This window comes from Sminthopsis crassicaudata, chromosome 1, assembly GCF_048593235.1.
Source record: "Sminthopsis crassicaudata isolate SCR6 chromosome 1, ASM4859323v1, whole genome shotgun sequence".
Classification (NCBI taxonomy): domain Eukaryota; kingdom Metazoa; phylum Chordata; class Mammalia; order Dasyuromorphia; family Dasyuridae; genus Sminthopsis; species Sminthopsis crassicaudata.
The window spans coordinates 20,468,196-20,481,368 of NC_133617.1; the positions used below are offsets into that span (position 1 = coordinate 20,468,196).

The 13,173-nt window shown below is 39.3% G+C and overlaps 1 protein-coding gene across 1 annotated transcript in view; it reads left to right on the plus strand.

Moving 5' to 3' along the window:
* SPPL3 (signal peptide peptidase like 3) overlaps positions 1 to 13,173 on the plus strand; it is a 121,720-nt gene that overhangs the window by 73,312 nt on the left and 35,235 nt on the right. Inside the window, exons 2-3 of the mRNA XM_074296026.1 lie at positions 4,069 to 4,146; positions 12,158 to 12,246. Coding sequence (XP_074152127.1) covers positions 4,069 to 4,146; positions 12,158 to 12,246 — 167 coding nt within the window. The remainder of the gene's footprint in view (positions 1 to 4,068; positions 4,147 to 12,157; positions 12,247 to 13,173) is intronic.

A 13,173-nucleotide genomic window follows, 5' to 3' on the forward strand; every position in this document is an offset into this window, starting at 1 on the left:
AGGGATTCTAATATTATAATAGCCTTTTAGAAATGAATAAGCTCTGCCCAAGAGGATCCCCATCCAAAGAGCTTCTGTGTACTATTAGAAATTTAAATATCTTAGTATTCTTATAAAAAGTTTTGACCCTACAAACGCAAAGTTAGACTTTCTTTTAAGAACTGCTACTCTAGAAATAGAAATACAAAAGCAAGATAGTCCCTGCTCTCAAAGAGCTTATAGTCTTAAGTGGGGAAGATAATACATGTAGGGGAATGGCACCCAGGGAGAGTTGTTTTAATCCAGCCAGAAATTAGTGATGACTTCATTACTGTTCCCAGAACAAGAAGTGGAAAGTTCTAAGAGAAAGAATACTTAGGCAGGGGCAGAGTAGAGGATGTCTGGGTAAAGAAGCAGCATCAGAGTCAGCCCAGTGGTTCAGCCTCTTATGCAGTCTGGACGCCTGGTGTGGAAGGTGGAGAAGATTTACAGGAGGTAGGTAGTGAGGATCGTGGCACAAGTAAAAAGAACAGACATTTATTAAGTGCCTGCTGTGTGCCAGGCACTGTTTTGTATTCAGTGCTTTACAAATATCTCATGGGAGGTCGGGCTAATATCTTCATTTTACAGTTGAGGAGGCTGAGGTGTAGACAAAGGTAAAGTGACTTGTTCAGAATCAGAGCCGGTAATGTCTGAGACAGTATTCAAACTTTGTTCTTCTTGACTCCAAATCCCAAATTCTGTCCACTATGCCTGTATGAGATTTACAAGAAGAAAAGAAATACATAAAAGTCAGAGAGATCTTTTAGTTGAAGTGCAGGAGGAAGTATTCTGGGTTAGGCATGGGGGTAAACTGGAGCAGATGCCCAAAAGCTAAAAATGGAGGGTCTTATTTATAGAAGAGCCAGGAGGCAGTATCCCTGGGTGGGAGAGTAAGGAGTAAGCAGTCCAAAAAGGTAGATAAAAAGCTTGGGAACCTGTTCTTTTGCAACTAGGCGCTACAGTGATTAGAAAGAGTACCAGAGAGGCAGCTAGGTGGCACAGTGGATAGAGAACTAACCCTGAAGTCAGAAGAACCTGAGTTCAAATGTGGCCTCAGGCACTTAACGCTTCCTGGCTGTGTGACTCTGGCCAAGTCACTTGACTCCAATTGCCTCAGCAAAAAAAATAAATAAAGAGCAAGAACCAGATCTGAAGTCAGGAAGGCTTCGCATTCTGAGTTCAAATCCAGTCAAACCCTTTTCTCATGAAACAGGTTGCTATCAGCACTAAACAGGGAAAACAGCCCAAAAACAAATTCAAAGAATTAGTAGAATGGAAGGGAACTTAAGGATGGAATTTTCTCCAAGTATCAAAAATTTTCAATGGAAGCTTTCAGATCTAGGGTTGGGAATGAGAATCTCAGTGAAGCTTCTCTGCTGCTAAATTGACAGTCTATAAAATTTAAATGGTGCAATGGAAAAATCAAAGACTTGGAACCTTAAAGGGAACATCCTCCTGAAAAATACTCATCACAAAGAAACTGTTTTGAAGAGAGTGAATGGAGCCCATCTAAACACATGGAAATGTCATGAAGTCTGCTTAAAAATGGGTCATACTTCTGGCAGCAAGTGTTAGGGCTGTGAAGAACATGTGTGAACATTTTCTTTCAAAGAAAGAGAACATAGTTTTACTAAAGAAACAAATGGTTCAAATTCAGATTGAAACTGTACAGTAAAACAGTGATTGAAAATCTTTGGGAAAGATGATTGTGCAGTGGCATGGAACCATCCAAGCAAAACCAAAGTTCTTGTGCATTATACCTGACAAGTAGCCACCCACCCTATTTAAGGACCTCCAGTGAGGGGGGAGCCCCCTCCCTCAGGGCAGTCTATTCTCCTATGGAATCCTCCTCATTTTTGTAAAGTTTCTGTTTATATCTGTTTATATCAAGCCTAAATTTGCTTCTGCAGTTAACACTTGCTTCCAGATGTGCCTCTGAAACCAAGCAGAAGTAGCCAGATCGATCCCTCTTCTAGTTGACAACCCTTCTAGCACTTGGAAACAGCTCTCTTGTCCAAGCTTCATTTTGTGCCAGGGTAAACATTCCAGGTCATTCAGCTGGTGTCCATAGGGTCTAAAGTTAATACCATTCATCACTTGATTGCTCTCCCTTAAAAACTCTTCAGGCTTTTTAAATATGTGGGGGGAAAGGAAGGAAGAAAACAAGCATTTTAATAAGTGTCATTTATCCCTACTTATTCTTATTGCCCTGCATAGTAGGGAGGGGAATAAGTGAAGGAGTAAGCTTTTGTTTTACAGTTTTTGTTTTGTTTTACACCTACTATGTGCTAAACACTAATTGCTTTATAAATATCTCATTTGATCCTTAAAATACCCTGGTATTAGATTCTGGTATTGTCCTCATTTTGTAATTGAGATAAATAAGTTAAACTGCCTACATGGTCCAAAAGCGTTCTGAGGAAGAGTATGATAGAAATATTACCTTTCCTTTATAATATTCCCCAGCTGAGCTTGTCACTGAGCTTGTCACCCATCAACATTTCCAGTTTTGGAGTTAAGGTTTGTTTGCCCCTCCACCCTTATCTTCAAACTTTTCCATTCTTGTATTTATGAACTTAACTTTCTTGTCTTAAACATAAGATTTGTAATTAACCCCTATTAAATATTGTCTTAATTTGGCTCAACCCACGATTTTTTGAATTTCATGTTATTTTTCCATCCCAATTTTGTGCCATCTGCAAATGTGAAAATTGTGTTTTTATCCAAGTCATTGAGAAAAATGCTGACAAGCACAAGGCCAGATCGAGGTCGCTAAGATACCAGGGTCCTGTCTTTATGGAGCACACTGGTGGGGGGAAAAAAGGAGTAAATGGGAAAAATCAAGTCAGCACATGAAGCAATTGTAAAATCTTCGTGTGATGATAGTTTTTAAAAAACAATGACTGACTATGAATTAGAAAAGAGAGCATTCAGTCTTGGCTAAAGTAATAAGAAAGGTTTCTGGGAGAAGACACCACTTCAACGGGGCCTTGACGGGTGGAAAGTAATAAGGAAAGCATGTGCTATCTGGGAAACAGCTTAAAAAGGGATTCGTATACAAACAGGCTTGAGCAGTAGCTTTTTGGGGGATAAGGAGGAGGCCTATCCTGCTGGGGAGTAAGTAGGAGGTTCTTAGGGAAATGATAGACTTCAAAAGTAAAACTGACTAAGATTAATGGAAAGAAAAACAGGAGCCAGCAAGAGATGGAGAGGTAGTAAAATCCAGGAATTTAAAATCTCCTGTTTGTATTTCTAAATAAGAGGCAGTTTGATCTAGTAGATTTTGGACTTAGGGTCAGGAACATCTAGATTTAGGGCCTCTGATACTCTGGGTCAGTTATCCATTTTCTCCCATCCCATTCAGCTTTCTGAAACTGGAAGTCTGAGAGTGGTTGCTAAAATTTGATAGGCCTGTACGCTGCAGTCAGTTTTAGCCCCTTGGGAAATGGTAGAGCTCTTCTCTTCAGCTCTTGCCTTGTGGAACATTCATCATTTCAGTCAGTAGATTTTGGGTTGAACATATCTTGAACTACATTAAAATCCTCACAGCAACAATTAGATGTACAGAGGATCCAGTGGGGACTATGTTGCCTGAAGCAGATGTGAGCCAAGCTGGATAATAGACCTTGTCTCTGGCTGATTTAGTCTTTTTTAACTACATTTCAGCAACTAGTTGAGCTTTGTCATTTGTGGGTTTATGGATTTATTCTGCAAGTCTTTCTTTTAAAATGTATTCCAACCGGGACAGCTAGGTGGTGCAATGGATAGAGCACCAGCCCTGAGTTCAAATGTGGTCTCAGACACTTAACACTTCGTAGCTGTGTGATCCTGGGCAAATCACTTAACCCCAATTGCCTCAGCAAAAAACAAACAAAATCAGCTTGTGTGGTTTTGTGGTTGTTGTTGTTGTTGTTGTTTTAGGTATTCTAACCAGTAATTTCAGTGGTAATTATTCCATTGGTTTTTAAATTAACTGTTTTTTTAACTTTTAAAAACCAGATTCTTCTAGAAATGTTTGGATATAGTTTTTCTCTTTTGTTTCTCTAGGGCCTATTCCCTGGTGGATTCCAGTCAAGTGTCAACGTTTCTGATTTCCATTCTCCTCATCGTCTATGGCAGCTTCAGGTAATGGGCTTTCTGAAAATTTTTATTTTATTTTATTTTTTGCTTTAAGTTTGAAGAATAAATGCTTTACCGTAGAAAGGTGGGGACCAAGCCAGTGTTGGGTCTTCTTAGTGGGCCTTGACTGACAGTTAGGACAGCTCTGGGTCTAGGCTGTGTCTAGACCTAAGTGCTACAATATCACATTGTTACCTTTCTTTCCCTTCTCTATCCTGAGCTTTCTTCAGGTAACCCTCTGCCCCTGCTACCTCCAAGACACCTGTGGCCCTTTTTTGGAACAATTAGGAGGCATTAATTTTTCTAACGAGGGGGCCTTTCCTATTTTCAGGGCTGGTGCTCTATCCATTGCACCACTTAGCTACCCTTTTATTCCATTTTTAAGGGAATTCCTATCTCATTGGGGAAGATTATTGTTTTCTTGCTATGCTAAAATTAAATATATTTATAATTATACATGAATTGATTTTGAAGAAAGAAGTAGGCTACAACTTCCTCCTGTTACCTGGTTAATAGAGCTAACTGCATTTGTCAGAGAGAAAGGTTTCATTAAGTCAGCAGGGGAAAATTTCATATTTTTCTTGCTCATTCCCCTTGTCCTGCTTTGAAATTATATCTTGAATGCCCTCTAACCATTTTTTGAGCATGCTAAGAGTAATGTATGATATTTAATACCCTTACTCCTAAAGATTTAAACGTTCCTTTTATGGGAAAAAGGAGAGAAACTCTCTCTCCAGGTTCTGAGCAACTAAAGTATATGAAATTAGAAAAGGAGAAGCAGCTAGGTGGCGCAGTGAATAGAGCACCAGCCCTGTCAGGAGGACCTGAATTCAAATATGATCTCAGACACTTAATATTTCCCAGCTGTGTGATCAGGAGCAAGTCACTTAACCCCAATTGCCTCAGCAAAAAAAGAAAAAAGAAAAGAAAAGAAAAAAAGAAAAAGAAAGAAAGAAAAGGAGACCTAATATTCTCAAAGTGGAATTGTATGCTGGCAAGGAAATAAAAGTTGGGGGAGGAAGGGGAGAGGAAGAGATTTTAGAAGCATAGATTTGAAACTGGAATGGACTTTAGAGATCACTTAGCCTGAAGCCTCTATTTTATGGGTGAAGTGACAAAAATCCACAGAAGTTAAGTAATTTATTTCAGATCTAAGCTCTAGTAAGTGTCAGAAGTAGTTTCTGAACCTGGGTCCTCCTAACTACACTATGTCCAACTTTTCCTACACTACTGGTGACCTCCATCTCTCCTGGTACATCTGTCCTTCATGTGAACTGGAGAGAGATGTAGAAAAGCAATCTTTCCTGGTAGGAGAAATTGATTTTAAAGACATTTTTCAGCTTATTTCTCCAGACTTGAAGATCCAGAATTAAAGAACTGAGAACTAATTGAGTGTCATATGGCAGGAGGTCTCCACTTGATTTTTCCTTGACCTTTGTGCCATTTAACATTTTCATAAATGACCTGGATAAAGGCCTAGATCATAATTTATCAGACTTGTGCATGAGCTGAGCTGAGCTGAGTTGGAAAAGCTGACACAATGGAAGACAGTCAGGATCCCAAATTATCTTTGACTAGACCTTCAAGTGTGTGAAAAGGATTGATGCCCAAAAAGTCTGGAAAAATAGATTGTGAAGGGCATTTACACCTGAAGCTTCCTGAGCAGGGAAATAGCATGAATGGATTTGTTCTTTTGTAAAATGATTTGGCAGTCATGTGGAAGAATGATTTGAGAGAGGAAAAACTAGACACTGGTGATCCCAAACAAATTCACTTAGACTGTAAAGTTGAGGTATAACAAGGATGGAGAGAAGGAATTGAATACAAAAGATGCCATGCAGGGATAATTGACTAGATTTGGCAATTGAATGTGTTGTGAAGGAGGAGAGGATTGTGCTGCTTAAGATGCTGAGGCTCTGGAGCTGAAGGGCCAGAAGGATTCTGGGTAGAAAAACCTGGATTGTGTTGTCCAAATCTTGAATTCAGTGCTGAATTCGTGCAGTTTCTTTGCTAACACAAGGAAATATCGGGGTATGATGGGGGATGATGTTGCTACTTCTTAGTCCCTGAGTTATTATTTGTCCCTAAGAAATTTTGAAACTGCACAAAGTGAGGGAGAGATCGAAGGTTTGGGATTTTGTTTTTTTTTTGTTTGTTTTTGTTTTTGTTTTTAATTAACAGAAATCCATTTTCTCTTTATTCTGCTCCTATCTTCATCAAAGAGAAAAGAGAAAAAACAAAATCCTTAATAACAAATATGCCTAGTCTAACAAAATCACCTCATTGACCGTGTTCAAAAATAATTGTTTCTTTCTATATCCTGAGTCACTCACTTTTGTCAGAAGACTTCCTTGGTCTTCTGGAATTATATAGGTAGTCAAAGCATTGGGTCAGTTTTTAAAGTTTTCAGAGTTTGTGTTTACATTGTAGTAAATAGTGTTTAAATTGTCCTTCAATTTCTGTGGTTTCATTTTTCATCAGTTTACATAGCTCTCCTAAAGTGATTGTTTTTATAATATTGTTATTATATATTATTTTATAATATTGTTATTATAACTGGCTGTTAATATAGCAGGCAGGCAGTGGGCTCAGTGGAGAAAGTACTGGGCCTAGGCTCAAGAAGACCTAAGTTCAAAACCAGCTTCAGACACTTACTATATGAACATGGGTAACTCTCTTCACTGCTTTCTGCCTCAGTTTCCTCAAATATAAAATAGAGGCAATTATAATAGCATCTACCTCCCAGCATGGTTGTAAGGATCAAATGAGATAGAATAAAAGTATTTAGCACAGTAGCTAGCACACAATAGGTGCTTAATAAATGTTTGCTCCCTTCCCCCTATAAAGTTTCCTTTGGTTTTATCCATATTTTTCCATGTTTCTTTGATATTATTTTTCCTCTCATTTCTTATAAAACAATAGTATTCCATTATATTCACATAATACCAGTGTTCAGGCGTTCCCCAATTGGTTTCTAGGGTTTTTTTGCCACCACAAAAGAGATACTGTAAGTATTTTTGCCAGTCTGAATGGATATGGAATTGTTTTAATTTGTTGTTCAGTCATACCTAACTCTGTAATCCCACTTGCAGTTTTCTTGGCAGAAATACTGGAGTGATTTGTCATTTCCTCTTCCCGCTTATTTTGCATATGAGGAAACTGAGGCAAATGGGGTATGTCTTGTTCAGGGTCACACAACTAGCAAGTGTCTGAGGCCACATTTGAACTTAGGAAGATGAATCTTTCTTGATTTCAGATCTGGTACTTTATCTATTTTGTCACCTGACTGCCTTCTTTCATTTATCCTTATTTAATTATTAGTGATTTGGAGAGTTTGGTTTGTTTTTGTGTGTGTGTGTGTTTTTTTTTTCCACCATATGGCTTTCTTCTTTTGAGAACTATTTGTTCATGTTATTAGATGGGGAATAACTCTAATTCTTAGAAATTTGAATCTTGGAAATGCTCCCTTTATTGGAGAAAATTTTCTGAAAAGATTTTTCTCCCAGTTTAAATCATTTTCTTTTTAATCTTGGCTTTATTGGATTTGTTTGTATATAAGCTTTTTAATTTATATATAATCAAAACTATCATTCTTCTGTTTACTTTCCCTTGTTTAGTGATATATCTTTTCTCTCTCCATAGATCATTTTGAGAATTATTGCTTTTAGTATAGTTTGAGTTCTGGTACCTTCTAGGCCCTTGAAAATCATTTTCCCTGAGATTGACCCATTTTGCCTACATATGAATTTTGTTACTATTTTTCCCTAGTTCTGGGAGGTTGTTCTTTTGACAGTTTGATTGCTACAGTATTTATTAAACAAGCAAATTAGTTTAAATTGGAGATTTTTGAAGGAAAAAAATGATAGTAAGAAGTAAAATATATGACTTTTCAAAGTATTCTAGCTTAAGAGCACAGTGTACTAAGTATAAATTTGTTCCTTTGTGAAATTATCTTTTAAATTTTTTCATTTCTTAATGAGAGGGAATATAATGTAGTGATTAGCACCAGGCCCAGATTTAGGAAATGCCTTAAATTCAAATCCACACTTTCATACATCCTGGCTATATCACTCTCATTTCATACTTGATTCAGACAATTAAGATCATTTACCAAGAGCTTCCCCTTTTTTCCTCCTCTTCATTTCACATCACTCAGATGTCTTCTCCCTTCTCCCTTCACAGTGGTCTTGGATAAAGAGGGGACCCTTTTTGCCAAAGCCCACCCTTCTAAGGCCTCCTGCCTGCTCTAGCCAAATGCTCTCACTACCTGCCCTGTACTCAATCTCAACTGTCTGCTGGCTCCTTCCTCACTGCATGCCCATGTTTCCCTCTATCCTGTTCTTTCTTCCCCTTCTCAGTCTGACTCTTTGAAAATCCTTTTTCTGTTTGGTGTGTCTGCGTGCTCTTTCCTAACTCTTCTGAATCCTTTGTAATCTGCTGTCAGTGAGGGAGGACAGGAGACAGGACACAAACTTTGGATTCTTGTTCAATTTAATTTGCAAACAGAATTTCCCTAACAAATTGTTTTTAACCAAATCATGGCTTGTAAACTGAAGAAAACTCAGGTATAAAAAGTACTGTTCATTGTGGAAAGCCTTAAATTACATTATATCAGAAAAGTACATGAAGTAGAAGGCTAATGCCCATTTTAGACTCAACTTTGGAGCTATGGAAAACATGGATTTAAAAGCAAAACTAAATCCACTGGATTTCAGCAATTAGAGAAAATAGAATAAATTTGCCATGAAAGCTCTTCTAGGGAGTTAGAAAAACCCAGTTTATCAATGATTCCTGTTGCTTCACTGAGCTTGTCACCTCCTTTGACTTTAGGCTCAGATTCTCCTTCTGCATTTTTGGGCCATTTTACAGATTTTTTCATTTGCTTAAAAAATGTGTTGTTGTTGTTGTTTTTCCCCTTTTGGGACATGTGCATCTTCATACCACTTTAAAAATGAGTTCTTCACTCAAGACTTCAGCTTTCTGGAAAAGTGCCACAACTTTCTGGAAGGTTTTTGTGAAGTGACTTTTACCATAACGGTTCTCCTGAACCTTCTGTCACAGACACTGACCTGGAGTATCAAAGGCGGCGCAAAGGCCTGTCCTGGTGCACAGAGGCTTGTGGCAGTTACTGTACAGTTATCGTTTCATTTTTCCATGATTTAAATAGCTTTAATCAAATGCTCATTTTCTTTTTCTTTTTTCTTTTTTTTTTCCCCTAAGGCTGGGTTAGGTGACTTGCCCAGAGTCACACAGCCAGGAAGTGTTAAGTGTCTGAGACCAGATTTGAGATTTGAACTCAGGTCCTACTGAATTCAAGGCTCTATCCACTTCGCCACCTAGCTGCCCCCTCAAATGCTCATTTTCAAGGCTGTTAAGAATAGATGCATGAGGGGCAAATCCTTTTTCAGTGTATTTATAACATCCGATTCACCTGTTGAATATCTGGGCAAAGGAAGACTGGCATGCTCTTTGGGTTTGTGCCACAAATATCCATCATACCATGTGCTTGTGTGGGTCTCTGGGACTAGCACAGCACTAACCACCAGGATAGCAGAGGGTTTCTACATACCAGCCATTATCAAGTTTTGCTGCAGAAGCACCAAGAAGTTTTACTATTCAGTATGGAACTATGCCCAAAGAGCTATCAAATTGTGCATTCCCTTTGATCTAGCAGTGTCTCTATTGAGCCTGTATCCCAAAGAAATATAAAAAAGGGAAAAGGACCCTCATGGACAAAAATATTTGTGACAGCCCTTTTTTGTGGTGGTAAGGAACTAGAAACTGAGTGGCTGCCCATCAATTGGAGAATGGCTGAATAAATTGTGGTATATGAATGTTATAGAATATTATTATTCTGTAAGAAATGACCAGCAGGATGATTTCAGAGAAGCCTGGAGAGACTGAGATAAACTGATGCTATGTGAAGTGAATAGAACCAAGAGACCATTGTACACAGCAACAAGATTATGTGATGATCAACTGGTGGACGTGGCTCTTTTCAATAATGAGGTGATTCAGGTCAGTTCCAATGGTTTTGTGATGGAAAAGAGCCATCTCCACTCAGAGGACAGTGGGGACTGAGTGTGGATCACAACATATTATTTTCACCTTTGTTGCTTTTTATTTTCTCTCTCATTTTTTCCCTTTTTGATCAGATTTTTCTTGTGCAGAACGATAATTGTAGAAATATGTTTAGAAAAATTGCACATGTTTAACATATATTGTATTACTTGCCATCTAGGGGAGGGGGAAAGGGAGGGGCAAGGAAAGGGAGGAAAATTTGGAACACCTTTCTACAACAATTATACTACACAAGAAAAAATAGATCAAAAGGGAAAAAGGAAAAAAGGAAAAAAAGCAAGCAGACAACAACAAAAAGGTAAAAATACTATGTTGTAATCCACATTCAGTCCCTGCAATCCTCTCTCTGGGTGCAGATGACTCCCTCTATCACAAATCTATTGAATTGGTCTGAATTACCTCATTGTTAAAAAAGAGCCACGTCCATAAAAATTCATCATCGCATAATCTTGTTGCTGTGTACAATGTTCTCTTGGTTCTACTCACTTCATTTAGCATCAATTTATCTAAGTTTCTCCAGGGTTTTCTGAAATCATCCTTCTGGGTTCTTTTTGTGGGTGCAGATGACATTTTGGGATTGCTCGAACCACTAAGAAAAACCAGAGTTGACCATCATGTATTCTTGCTGTAATTGTGTACGATGTATTTCTGGTTCTGCTCGTTTCATTCAGCATCAGTCCATGTAAATCAGAAAGGTAATCCTCAGTTGGAGAATACTACTTTGTCATAAGAAGTGATAAAATGAAATGCTTTCATGGAAACCTGGGAAGAGCTGAATGAATGGATGTAGAATAAAAGGAGCAGAACCAGGAGAAGAGTGTGTACAAGAGCAACAACATTACAGAGTTTAGAACTCTGATCCAGGACATGGCTAACCAAGATTGTGACGAGTGGGAGGCGATAAGGTCAGGATGCAGAGGAGATAGGAGGTAAACACAGTTCACTGTCAATCCTCAGAATCACTCCCTCTCCAACCTTGCTCTGACTTTGTGATCAGGCCAAATTGACCTGCCTGTCCCCACGCTTTTTATACTGGCCATTACTCGTACCTAGACTATATTCCCTTTCTTACTTTAAGATGCCGCCCAAATATCATCTTCTTTATACATCTAGCCCAGCCTTCTTATTTAAGGAGAATGAATATTCATATCACCTGAGTTTCAATTTGAAACCCATTCTAATCTTGTAACAACTAATTGTACCTTTCTGTTTCGTCATCCAGTAGTATTCCGTTCTGTCATCTCTTCCCACTGGGCTCTGAGGGGACTCCATCCAGAGCCCAAAGCTGTAGGAATATCGATCTCAAGTAAAGGAATTTCATAGTTCATGGAAATAGATGTAGAACAGTTGTGCTCCCTCTGGGGGTAGCTGTGGTGACATAGGAGAGAGAGTTGGGGAACTGTCTGAGGGAATGTCAGTATGCTGAGGAATTGGGAAGGAAAGCCTGGAAGGCAGGGACTGACCTTGTTGAGGTGAGGTGAGGAGGAGAGCATCTTAGGGGGCAGGACTCACACCCCCAAACAACCTCCAAGGAGGAAAGGTCACCAAGACACTTATGTGGTGATGGGAGAGCCTGAAAATAAAGGGCCAGGAGTGTGGGAAAGCAGAGACAGAGCTGGCCAGGGCGACCAGAGAGGCCGCAGAGGGGTGTGTGTGTGTGTGTGTGTGTGTGTGTGTGTGTGTGTGTGTGTGTGTGTGTGTGTGTGTGTGTGTCAGGTTTAGTGACTCCTGACACCGGGAATGGCCAAGGAGAGAGAGGAAAGTGGGACCAAAGCAGTGGGACGCAGGATCCTGAGGTGCGCTGGCTGGCTCACCCTGGGGAGAGGAATGCCTCTGTTCTTGTTTCTTTAACATTTACTGGCCTCGCAGCAGAGACCCTTTGGTCTTCTTCCATGATGCATCGTTACATGGAGTGTCTTTTCTTTGTTTTCTGCAGATCCCTCAATATGGACTTTGAGAATCAAGATAAGGAAAAAGACAGCGGCAGTTCATCTGGGTCCTTCAATGGCAACAGCACCAATAATAGTAAGAAATGCAGAGATCCAACTCTCATACGTCCACCTTTCCTCACTTGGTCCTTCTACCCTTAAGCTAGTCGTTTCCAGGTTCAGAGAAAGTACATAGGTCAGCAGTTAAAAAAACAAAACAAAATTCAGTGGTCTGTTTTGCTTTCATCTGAACTAGAAAATACTTAGAAAGTTCCATTTTTTAAACAGTTCTAAAAACTGTTTTGCTCTAATACTAATATTTCACAAAAACCAATCTGCACAGCCTTGATTAATGTTTCCATGACTCCCTGAAGTTTGTAGTGAGGTAGGTTTCCTTTTTTTTAATAGTTTATTTTCATATTTCCCTCCCTTTCCATTCCCAGGTAGTTGGGGTTAAATGACTTGCTCAGGGTCACACAGCTAGGAAGTATTACGTATCTGAGGCCAGATTTGAACTCAGGTCCTCCTGACTGCAGGGCTGGTGCTCTATTCTCCAGGCCACCTAGCTGCCAATAGTTTATTTTCAAAATACATGCAGAGATAGTTTTCAACATTTATCATCGCGAAACCTGGTGTTCCAAATTTTTATCCTCTTCTCCCCTAAACAGCAAGTAATCCAATGTTAATGTTAAACATGTGCCGTTCAGTGGTAGGCTTCCTTGTCAGATCATGCAGCATGGGAATGCTGGATGAGAATTTCCCAAGTAGCATCTTCACCAAGGTTCCTAAAAGTCCCTCACAGTATTTCTCTGCTAATATTGCATTTTATAGCTTTAAGTTGAAAGATGGAAAATTCTGTTTGAGAGAGAAACGTGCTCCATGTAAAAGATTTGGAGAAAAATGAGGTCTGCCCAGGGTACAAGGGACTTCACACAAGTCATCCCATCCTGGACACTGATCGACCCCAAGGAAACTGAAGCTGATACTCCTGCTCAGTCAGCTTAATCCCCCAGGTCATCAGCAA